The 12,046-nt window shown below is 36.8% G+C and overlaps 2 protein-coding genes across 3 annotated transcripts; one reads left to right on the top strand and one right to left on the bottom strand.

The window, feature by feature from the left end:
- Nucleotides 1-3,206: 3,206 nt before the first annotated feature.
- LOC115634675 (ras-related protein Rab-3) lies at nucleotides 3,207-11,869 on the bottom strand. Of its 2 annotated transcripts, none has more exons than XM_030532546.1 (5): nucleotides 11,007-11,869; nucleotides 7,018-7,266; nucleotides 6,182-6,300; nucleotides 5,949-6,120; nucleotides 3,207-5,892 (listed from the first exon to the last, which is right to left on the bottom strand). In XM_030532546.1, exons 2-5 carry the CDS (start codon nucleotides 7,240-7,242, stop codon nucleotides 5,746-5,748), a joined length of 663 nt encoding a protein of 220 aa, XP_030388406.1. In that variant the 5' UTR covers nucleotides 7,243-7,266; nucleotides 11,007-11,869; the 3' UTR covers nucleotides 3,207-5,745. The 2 variants fall into 2 exon arrangements, with proteins under 2 accessions (XP_030388406.1, XP_030388397.1); XM_030532537.1 differs by having other exon boundaries at nucleotides 7,018-7,279; nucleotides 11,007-11,868.
- LOC115634664 (carbonic anhydrase 1) lies at nucleotides 7,818-9,690 on the top strand. Its single transcript, XM_030532527.1, has one exon. It carries the CDS (start codon nucleotides 8,012-8,014, stop codon nucleotides 9,476-9,478), a length of 1,467 nt encoding a protein of 488 aa, XP_030388387.1. The 5' UTR covers nucleotides 7,818-8,011; the 3' UTR covers nucleotides 9,479-9,690.
- Nucleotides 11,870-12,046: the final 177 nt, after the last annotated feature.

Consider the following 12,046-nt stretch of genomic DNA (forward strand, 5'->3'; position numbering starts at 1 on the left):
CGACTGCCTAGCAATGTGCAACCACAAAAGAAGCAATGCACTAAAAGCAACATGAACAGATTTGCAACAATTAGACGCAAGCCTCAATATAAAATAAACATAAATTGTTAAGGCTTGCAGCTTAAGTGCTGCTTATTTTCGCCCCGAAGAAGAAAAAGCTTAAATAAGATGCTACAAGAAACTGCAAATCTAAATCAAATCTATTCTTGGCAATATTAAACAATGAACTATTTTGCAGCTATCTGTATATTAATTTGCTTAAATTCAATATACATGACTGGAGAAACCACATTTGTAAATAACCTACACCTACACATAATATTACATACGTAGAGGCCTCTAACGTAATAACTAGTATACCAACATACCATCAAAAACAAACAATATAGGTATATTTTTTAGCTTCTTAATTCATAAACACAATATCATTGATAAGCCATATATAATTTAATTAAATATGGTGCACGTTTGATGGAGTGAACTATTTCAGAATATCAAATGTATATATAGCTAACCAAAGTGCGTCAGTTTTGAAATTTATCACATTACTGCCCAGGTCTAACTCCCTTTGTGATGCGAATCACCACCGTTTTATTACATATTTGGGAAAGTTGGGAAAAATGCAATAATGCTTTCCATTATTTCAAATGGCATTATATTTTCGCACTTTGGTGCGTTGAATATGATAATAATTTGGAGAGGGGCTCATATAAACGCATGTTCACTCTTTAAAGCGTGCACCGAATATTCATATTTATGAAAGCGTACTAAATATTTCGATGTTTAGTCAATTAGTATAAAACCTATTATATTTAAAAGAAGTCAGACTGATTTTATGCATTTTTTTGGATTACATTTAGGATCTGTATGGTGACGATTAACAAGAAAAAGGTTATAGAAAAGCACTTGATTCCATTTTAAGGCCTAACTGAGGGGAATTTTTAAATACATCACTTTGTTCCAAATTCTCATCAATTCAGTTCCGGTAAATACGTGTAATCAGTTAGCAAGAGGAGTTTAGGGAGTAAAACCGAAATGTTGTGTGCCTCAACTTACATACTCATATGGAGCTTATCATGCCAAATTCGTTGAAACATGTAAATGAAAGAATATTTGATTTAATTTGCATAGCTGCAACACACGTTGCCATTTAGTTGCAAATGGGAAGCACAAGCAATTAAGTATTTAATAAATATCCAAAACGCAAAAACGCACGCCTGTCATAACAATGGAAATGTACAATAAAGCCGTACAAAATTGAAGCGCTTAAACTACATGAGTGCGTGTACGTACATAACAAATCAAATTATATTTGTAAAGTAAACAATATAGTATACACAAATTGTATACAGACCGACATGAAATATTGTAAAACAATCTACACAAAAACACACACACACACATATCCACCAGCAAATATTTATATGTCTGTAATTTAAATTGCATCTTAGCCATTGTGTGGGCCCCTTGAGTCTGTAGGCAGGCTTATTAAAGGCTGTATTCGCACACAGTATTTAGCTACCAATTGACCAAAATTCTCTCTCAAAGGAGAAGGAGGCAGCTATTAATAAAATATTAACTGCGCAAAAATAGTTAAATATGAGAAATAATGTATTGAAATGTGCTTCAACTTCGCAAAACGCTTAATTTGGTGTAGCATAGTGTATTGCTTATGTATGTCGAAAAGGAATTCATTTCTACAAGAACCCAAATGTTTGTAGTAACACCGAGTTATGATATTTATTAAAAGTGGAGAAATCCATAGCATTTATGTGAATTGACTTATTTAATTGTACAATATTAAGCAAATTTATCGATATACAATAAATTGAATTAAAATGTGTAAAATAAATAAAATACTCATTAAATGTTTTAGTAAGAAATGAAAACGGGTAAGTCCAAATTAATTTTAGGTTCAACTGTATTCCTTAAACTATTTAATTTGCGTATTTTAGCCTGTATCCAACAGATGAAATGGTATACTATATGTGCTCGCAACACAAAAGGAGGTAGACCTCACAGAATATACATACGAGAGAGATCTTCGAAAGCATTAAAGCTAGAGTCATAAAACTTGATAGGCAGGCGCAGTGCCAGGAATCTTTGTATACTCGCGCTGTGCTCGAAACTTAACATCACATTTTGCCTTTACTGTATTCTTCGCTAGTCTGGTGTTAGGTTTTGTCCTTTCAGAGCAGCCTCAGGACTCTCCTGCACGTTTACAGCATTCTTTCTTTATTGGTATACATAAAGCAAAAGCACACAAGTATACTTACCAAATAAAACCAAACAACAATGGGATAATTCACCACATTCCTGGTAAATGCAAATGTTGTAACAATGGACTCATTTTTGACAAACACGTGTTGGTTACGATATTTTAAAAGCAAGAATCGTATTTTCACACCAACTCTAACGCACCTGTGTAAAACTTGCTCGTCTGCACAATTTAAATACAAATGAGAAATTATTCAAAAATATACCAAATATGTATGCAAAAACATAACATTTAATTATCATGATTGGAAATTGACTACCTTTTCGAATTTGAACAAGCAAATTATTTTTATCAATCATAAATTTTAAAACTATAAATAATAATTGGAAAGCAAAATCTTAATAAAAGTTGTTAATACAATACAAGAAGACGTGCAGAGCTTTACGAGTATTACCTTTTTACCCAACCTAAATAGTCGTTTTAATTTGTATTCATCTTTATATTTGTCTGCGTTTTTTGTGTGTTATTAATCGAGTTGCCTGCACCAGAGTACAATAATAAATAGGTCTGTAAGTTCACTTTGTTATTTTGAATAATTTCAATACATATTCATTTGGTATTCAAAAACAAACACTAATTACATATGTATATATTTGTATTATAGTTTTATACGCAATTATTTATATTAGAACATAATAATTCTCTTTGTATATTCAAATACATAATACCCTCAATATCGTCATAGTATGAGTAGGTATTTATGCATTGCGTGTTCTGTTTAGGTATGTATTTGTATATTAAAAACCGTAATTGATTAATTTAATATTTTCTGTATACTTTGTTCAATTTTACGATTGTTACATTTGAATTTAAATACAATGAAGGTAATTTGTATTTCATGTTATTACATTTCTTGGTTGCTAAGTAGTTTTCACCCACACAGCAATAATTTATTCATTTTACTTTTCAGTTAGGTCTTTCTATTTGTAATGCAACAATACAGCTAGGATTTCGCTCATAAAAGCATAACCGACAGATGCATAACAACACATACATTAATAATGTTTTTCTTTAAATGATTTTTACAAATAGTTCATATGCCAATTGTTTAGTGTGTGTCATCTGTGTTTTTAAGGCATTTTTAATAAATCAATAATTCCTCAATCCTTATGTGTTGTTTATTTTTGCAACAGCGTTGCAGCAATATACACGTACACTGTAATAATAACGATCTCGCACATGGTATTTTATAGTAAGTAGTTGTTATATATATTTTTTAGACATTATTTATTCGTCTCGTTGTGTTGTGCAGTTGGAAACTACCTATTACTGATTACATGCAATCTGTAGGGTATTTGGGGTATTTATAATACAGCGATATGCTCTTTATTATTTCAATTGAAACACCATTTTTATAATATTTTGACGCATTTGTCCAATCGTTCAGCGATTTTGTTTTAACTATAGTACAAATTTGTTAGTACTTTTCAGTTTCTTGTTACTCAGTTTTTGAAGCGAGAAGTCAGGCAGAGCTGAATTTGAGTGTAAAGCTTAATATTTTACCGATGGCCAATGCACGAATAAGTGCACCCAAAAGAAAAAGCGTGGCAGCATTTGGCTTACTCTTCTTTTCCTTAAAAATCATAAAAGGCAATTAATAAATACATATATAGTATAGTTATCAAAATGTGCATATAAAATAGTAGGTTATTAAATGAAATAAATGCACCAATTTCTCTTGTGACTTGCTGAACTGTGCAGTGGCACGGTGGGTTTCATATTAAAAGTAAATTAAAATAATTGTAATAGTTGTGCGATGCGTGTGTATTAAATATTTGAGAATATTTTGCAGCCTATGGCAATGACCGATTTTGAACTAATATACAAATGTGTTCATACATATGTGCCAAAAAAGTAATAGTCCCTTAAGTGTGTCTTTTCCTGCTTCGTGGATGTGCAGCCACATCTATGTATGTCTATTCAGACGATGCTTTTAATACAATTATTAAAATGCTAGCTTCCATTATTGTACGAGAATGTGTGTGTTGATGTCCGTTATTGTCCACAATTGCCAACTTCGAATCTGTTGATATTATTATAGCATTGCAGTCAGCGTACGCCCATAACTCCCAAGTACATAACTCCCAACCGCTGTTGCAAGTTATTATATGAAATTTCATTTATCAGAGCAAATAGAAACTGCATACTTTTTTAAAAATTGAAAATACCCGATCACCAATTGTCAAATTTGTATACACATTCTTTTATTTATATAGGCTCTGCAAATTTTGATATATTTCATATTTATATATATATATATATGTATTTATATTAAGCAACACATTAAAATTCCCATTTGACTACATAAATATACATAATAATAATAATGATTTTTACTAGAGCATTATGCTTAAACAACTCTTTTCGTAATTCAATTTGCGCACTCAGCAATTACACTGCATTCGAAGACCATAACTCTGCCAAATTGTGTCGATACTGGATGCATATTGGTGGTGTGAGTATCCAGAGTGTTAGTTTGTAAAGTGTTTACAGCATGTACTATTAGTTGGTCTCTATGCGTTTAGGTGTAATTGTGTGATGTGTACTGTTTAATTTGTTGTACTGCGCTCACAAATTGAACAAAGATATATGCTTGTATTATGTTTAATTTCACCAATTGATAGCTTTGTGCGTTTTTGCTTATGCAGCTACTTTACTTTTTCTCTAGTGTACATTTCAAATGCTGACCCACACTCATTGAGAATCAAAATTCAAAGCTTGAACTGCACTAGAAAAAGCACGAAGGTGCACATTTCATTAGTGTATTTTGGTGCAAACTGAAGCTTCGAATTTTGCATAGATTTATCAATAATTACATACATACATACATAATAAGTACACACATCGATACACAACGGAAACCACATTCGAAAGCGTACATATTTAAATTGCACAATTTTAGCTTTTAATTTTTTATATATTTAGATAGTGGTAGCACATACCTTTTACTAATTCATTTGTTTCTTGCCAAGCTTTGCATGCTGGAATCGAAACTTTTTACCCGACTCTACAAGGACCCTGTTCGTAAGTAACTATTGATTAGCCTTTGTTGAAAGCACAGTTAGGCGCTTCGATTCAGCTGAGCATGTAGGCGCTCAGCATTGTATTAAAATGCTGGCCATAAATTCTTTTCTCTTTTCATTTCCAATACTTGTACATACATAGATAGAAAAGAATAGTCGGAATACAATTAAAACACTGATAACATTTATATGCAAGTAGCTTGACATTTACACTGAGCGACAATGCAGAAAAAAATATTTAAAACAATTGGATTAATTTGCAATTATTGTTGTGTTTGTTATTTTGGTATGTTATGCTTTTGTCTAACTTCAATACGCAAACAAATTATTTTATATATATGTATATGTTATGTGGGTATGCAATTTTTTATATATGTACTTATGGGTTTTATGCTAAATGTATTTATAGTATATATAGGCTGCTCAACTCTTTTTTGAATACATTTAACAATTACAATTAGCGTTGGGCGTACCCTGCGGCTGATCCGTCAAGCGTTGTCCTTTCTGTGTTCCACCTACTAACGTTGGATCAGCATCAAGACTTTCAGACATCTTGTCGCATATAATATCCACTAAGCGCTCGAAAACAGCCTGATCAATGAAATTAGTTGTTAATTATAATACAAGGCAAAAGTCATCTACAATACCTTGACATTAACATTCTCCTTTGCCGAGGTCTCGAAGAACTCAACACCCAGTTGATCGGCCAATTGTCGGCCGCGCTCAAAACTAATAACTCGTTGGTCTTCCATGTCGCACTTGTTCCCTACGAGAATGACCTGCGCATTGTCCCATGAATAGGTTTTGATTTGGGTGACCCTGGAAGGAGCATGGAAAATTTAAAACAGTTCTGTAAGTCAAGCAATGCTTATTCTCTTACCAATCCTGCACCGAGTTGAAGCTATCCTCGTTTGTGACATCGTACATCAGAATGAAGCCCATAGCCCCCCGATAATAAGCAGTGGTTATAGTGCGATAGCGTTCTTGACCGGCCGTATCCTGTTGGCAGAAATGCGTTCAAAAAATACAATAACATGGTTCTAGACACTTCCGACCGAAATCAAGTACATGTATTATATATACACAACTACATCGTGTTTTACTGACATAACTTGGACAAATTTTGTGAGTTGGACCTTATAAAGTACCACCTCTTTTTAATAAGCTAGTGATAACGCACAGAACCTCTGAAAATTTGATACAATACAATAATGATATTTTTATCTGAATATATATGTTGCGCAGAGAATGCGCTAATTTTAAAATAACGAATATTTAACGAATTACGATAACTGCTAGAATTCGCGTTTAATAACACTGATTTGTAACCGATTTGTAACAAAGATAAGATAGAAATATGGCTTCTTTGTGACCGGGAGAGAAAAGGAGCGTAACTTCATTGTGAATTTTTAAGGAAAAAAGCTAAAATTTGTATATTTATTAGGAAATAAAACCTACCCTAACGTACTTAACCTTATTACTTGACAAAACTGGACCTTTATTGGATTGTGGTGCTCATTGGTTTTATGCGCATATCTCTCGCTCTATTGAAACGGCTCCAACAATATACATATGTTGATTGACGCCATATTCGACATTTTAACGGCCTAAAAATTCTCCAGCATATCATAGCAAAGTTATAAATAAATTCCCCATGAAAGTAACAACATTTGTTTGAAAACCTTAAATATACAACATACAAACATGCTTACTTACCCATATTTGCAACTTCACCCGCTTGTCATGACGGAATACGGTCTTCACTTTGAAATCAATGCCCACCGTTGATACAAAGGCTGATGTGAAACTGTCGTCCGCATATCGAAATAGAAAACTGGTCTTGCCAACACTTGAGTTGCCAATAATAAGAAGTTTGAACATGTAATCGAAGTTTTGATCGGCTGCATCCTTTTGCCACTTGGGATCTCCACCGCCAGCCATCTTGACCGCTGTCTCGGATTCCTGCTGAAAAAGTCAACTGAGATTATAGGTTTGTTAATCATTTAACAATTCACACAATACCGATTTACAAGGTACCCATCGGTACCCCTATTGTTAGGCTAAATCATTTGTGTATTAGTTTCTTCTTATTACAATTTATTTGTCGCAAAATTTGTGTTTTTCTGCTTCATGACCTGTTGCGCGCACTTCCGATTGATGATTTAAGCTGCAGCTGGATTTTAAGCTCTGTGAGCAACACATGGGAAACTTTAACTGCTATTTGTATACACTATATTTACTTTGTTCTCGTTACTTCTTACATTGGATAGATTTTTTCTCAATGCATCCCCTTCTGTGTTACTAATGTACTATAGATGTGGGCTCACGAACCACGAGCAACTGAGCGCTACCGTTTCAACAAAGTGGTGCACCATGCATCTGAGGTTTTGCTTGCAAGTTAAAAAGGTGAGCAAAACGGACCGATCATATTATCCTGGGCTTTGTTGGTGTTTTTGTCAGTTTATACGAGTGCGACGCTAATGCTCTCGAAATAGTTTTCAATATTCAAACAGTTGAACACTAAAAACGGCAGCGTTAGTAACAGAAGCAAAAAAACACGAAAAAACGTTCCGTAAATCAAATTGAGAAGACGAATAATCTTCTCTCGCTTTAACCATTTTCGCACAACACATCCGCATTCGGTACAGTATCCGTTTCCGTTTTCGCTTGCATTACTTGGCCTTTCGATGTTCTGTGCCCAGACGTCATCATGTTTACCACCACCATTGGCACTTTGGTAAGTTCCCTAGTGCAGTGCTTATGGCTCCTGTGCTGCCACGCCTGGTCACATCCGCTGCTGTCAACGGGCGTCTGCGTTCTGGTGGCCTTGATATGCCAAAACAACGTAAAAGTGCGCCAGCTGCGCCTCAGCCAGCTCTATGAGCGCTTATGCACTGCATTGCCTTGGAATCGCAGCACTCGCTCTATCTATGGCTACAACTTTTCACTGGGTCCGCATACTTGGAACTGTCGGCCAGCCGTCTATCAGAGTCCTGTGAACATCGATGAGCGCTTAGTTCAGAAGCTGGCTATACGTGAGCTTCTCAACTGGAACCACTACGATGACCTTCCTGAGAGCATTGTGCTGGAAAATACTGGAAATACACTCGTGCTACGTGCCCAATTTCGAGGCAATGCACCCACTATCAGTGGAGCTGATCTGCTCGCTAGCTACACCTTCGTTGAGTTGCGTTTTCACTGGGGCTGGTGTAACAGCGAGGGTTCCGAACACACTCTCAACCATAAGAAGTTCCCGCTTGAGATGCAGGTGATGCATCGCGCGGGAGCTGGGGTTCCGCGCGCTTGCACTTCCAGCTATGATCTGTTAATGATTGCCTACATTTTTGAGCTGTCCGCGCATAATCCCTTTTTGGACCCACTAATTCAAAATTTAAAGCTGGTGCAAGTACCCAACAAAAAAGTCAGAATTGCCCCATTTCCACTCTCCTATCTCATCTATGCATTTCGCACCGGATTTTATAGCTATGGTGGCTCATTGACGGAACCACCCTGCTATCAGGGCACTGAATGGTTCGTTTTTCCCGAATCTCTGGCTATCAGCGACTTCCAGCTGCGCCACTTCCGCCAGCTTCTGAGTGCCGATAGAGTCACGCCGATTACGCGCAACTCGCGTCCTGTCCAACAACTTGGCAGCCGTGTAATTAATCTCAACTATTTTTGTCCATATAATAGTGCTCAGTTGGCGCGCCTACGAAGCGAATTGTGCGATCAACAGGAGGAAGGTGAAGCTACCACAGAAGCAGTGGCCTATGAAGAAGAGGGACAACTGGTGGAGACCCTCGACACAACCACCATCATCACAACCAGCTCCAACACAAGCATTTGTGCAACAACCCTAAAGCGCTCAGATGCCGATACAGATGGGCATAGCAACAAAAATGGACAACCGCATGGCATTGTCATCATCAGCAGCAGCCACAACAGCATCGGAGGCAGCGGCAGCTGCAACAATACTGGTCCCGACAGTTTCAACAACAGCCCCAGCAGCAATAACATTGGCGTCTGTTGCAACAACAATAAACGCTCCTGCTGCGGCCCCCTTCTGGAGCAGACCGAGGAAATACCATTAAGCATTACCCCGAACACTGACTGCGACGCTATGTGCGGCGTAGGTGACGGCGTCGGCGTTGGCGTCAGAATTGAACTAATTGAATAGTGGCCAGTGGTCGCAATATTCTGACTAGCTGATGGAATTTCTGGCTAGTCATTGTTTTTAAATTTGTTTTACTTCCGCCATGGCCAATGCATGGAGCGATAGAATGAAAATGAATTTTCTCATTTTCAGTGGCACTGAGCTAGCCATTTTTTGAACCGCGGATTAAACAAGTTGTGTTATATTTTTTGAAGCATTATAAGCATTGCCTTTTATTTGTAAGATATTTCTATCAGCCGAGTGGCACTCAAATTTCAATCGTAATGTATGTAATTTTGTTTATCCAAATTTCCAGCCACTGGACAAATACTAAATTTTCTGGGATTTACTTATCATATCTGGCCTACTAATTAATGTTTCAAGATCTATTGTTCTAAGATACGATTCGTTCTGCCGATTGCGTCAGAAAAACATAGAAAATGGACTCCCTTTTCCGCCCACTATATACAAGTATTTTGTATATTTCAGGAAATTATTCGATCAAGTACATTTTGTATGCTTGTACTATCGATCAGGAAATATTACGTTCACACAAACAGACAGACAAGCCTCTTTAAATTAGCTAATGTAGATAATTTTTATGTACAACCTTCATCAGGTTGACAGCTTCATAATTTATAAATCAAAAGTTGAGGGTTCACTGAGATGCGCGACGGAATAATCATCAAATTTTGATGAACTCAGTGGTTGTGGCTTCATCATCAATATCTCCGTGCAGGCAGGCGACAACCACCGAGGTTGCTGAGGGCCTCTTCAAACACAAACACGGAGACAGACACACTCAAGTGAGTAAGCACGGCTGTTATCAGCTTTTTCACGGTGGAGCTAGGCGAACGATGGGGGAACGTTTTTATCTTGCTTGCCTTTGTAATATTATCGATTTTTGCCGCATCTGTATATATGTGGGTTGTTGTTGTTTCAAAATTTAAGGCTCCGTGTGTCCCTTCATCGCTAAGCAGCTGTTCTCTTGCCTACGATGTCAAATTACGTTGCACACTTTTGTGACAGCAAATAAATCCTTGGTTAACGTCGATATGACTTTTATATGCTCTCTTTGAGCAGCCCAAGCAGCCACATCTAAGTCATATCTAAACTTTTCAAGGCCGATGATAACGTCTTTACTTAATATTTGTGTGAATGTTCCAATAATCTATTCAGAAAAAATCAAAGACCAGCAAACTTTGTTTCCAATTTGGTTTTCTCTATACCACGTAATTATTACAAGCGCATTATACTTGTATGTTAGTGGGATCTATCAGGAATATTTCTGCATTTGACAATAACAGCTTGTACCTTAACGTTTATTTGTGTGGTATGTGGGGGCACGTTCTTGACAGCCACTGCGCCGCAAAAGATTGTGGCTTCCGTTCATTTTGGTGTTTAGGTACAGAAATATAAAACCGCAACTGTCCTGCGGTGTTTTATGCGTCTTAGGCAGGAAGCTTATACATATGTACATATGTATTCAGCTTTGTTGCATTTATGGCTCTGGGGCGTATACTTAATATAATGATAATGCAAATGCACTTACTCTGCCCTGATTACTGCGGTAATCGGGTGTCCGTCCAATGGCACTAGGCTTTTGTGTACTCTGTCTCTGGGTGTTGCTGCAGCTGATCTACTATCGTTTTCTGTCCTTAGTTGTTTCCTCGTTACTTATGCGTCGACAATGTCGATGTTGATGTCGTCTCTGTACCTGTTTTTGTTGCTGATGTCCTTCTTCCTGTGCACCTTGTAACAACTGCTGTTGTTGTTGATTATTTTTGATGTATGTTTATGTATGTATGTGTGCTTGTTGTGTGGGTGTATTGCACGCTATTAACTGTTATTTTTCACACATATGTATACATATACACAAATCAATAATGTCGCTGACGTTTTTTTTTTTTTTCTATTCAACGACTTCACATCTGCTTCTTTTACACAATGGCAGCGTTTTTTGTATATTTTTCGCCTTTTACCGCAGATTGTGTACAATATGTTTTCGAATATTAGATTTTGTCTAGACCAATGCTGCCATACGACTTCCTTTGTTTACGGTTACTCAATCAATTATTCAAAAACGCACACTCACTACTTGCCTATAGCATCAATTAAGCAATTATTCAACTTTTTTCACTTTTCTTTCTTCTGAATTTGGCAAGACTTTTCCTTTTTCTTGAGTTTGTACACGTCGTCGTTGCCCTCGACTTTAACAGGACATAAATGATGAAAAAATTTCCTGTTCTACTGCTACATACATACAATGCATGTGTGTATGTCTTTTCTGCTATTCTATTGTGCCCGTGGAGTTTCCGGCGAATTCATGAGTGGCGAGGCGAATTAAAAAGCGCGTTTTGTATACGTTTTTGTAATTTCACTACGTATTTCAATCTCGGTCCCTTGTCCGACGGTTCGTTTTCGTGCTGCTGCCCACGCAGTTCAGTGGTGAAAATCGATGGGTCTGGGCCGAGTGGGTTGTGTGGGTTGCTTGCTGCCTGTCGTAGCCTCAAATATGGGGCGAATTGAATGAAGTTGCAGACTTTGTGCTTTCCATTCATGCGCATGCGATGCTCATGCGCAATAAATTAA

The sequence above is a fragment of the Scaptodrosophila lebanonensis genome, unplaced genomic scaffold (assembly GCF_003285725.1).
Source record: "Scaptodrosophila lebanonensis strain 11010-0011.00,11010-0021.00 unplaced genomic scaffold, SlebRS2 tig00000001-arrow-pilon, whole genome shotgun sequence".
Taxonomy (NCBI): Eukaryota; Metazoa; Arthropoda; class Insecta; order Diptera; family Drosophilidae; genus Scaptodrosophila; species Scaptodrosophila lebanonensis.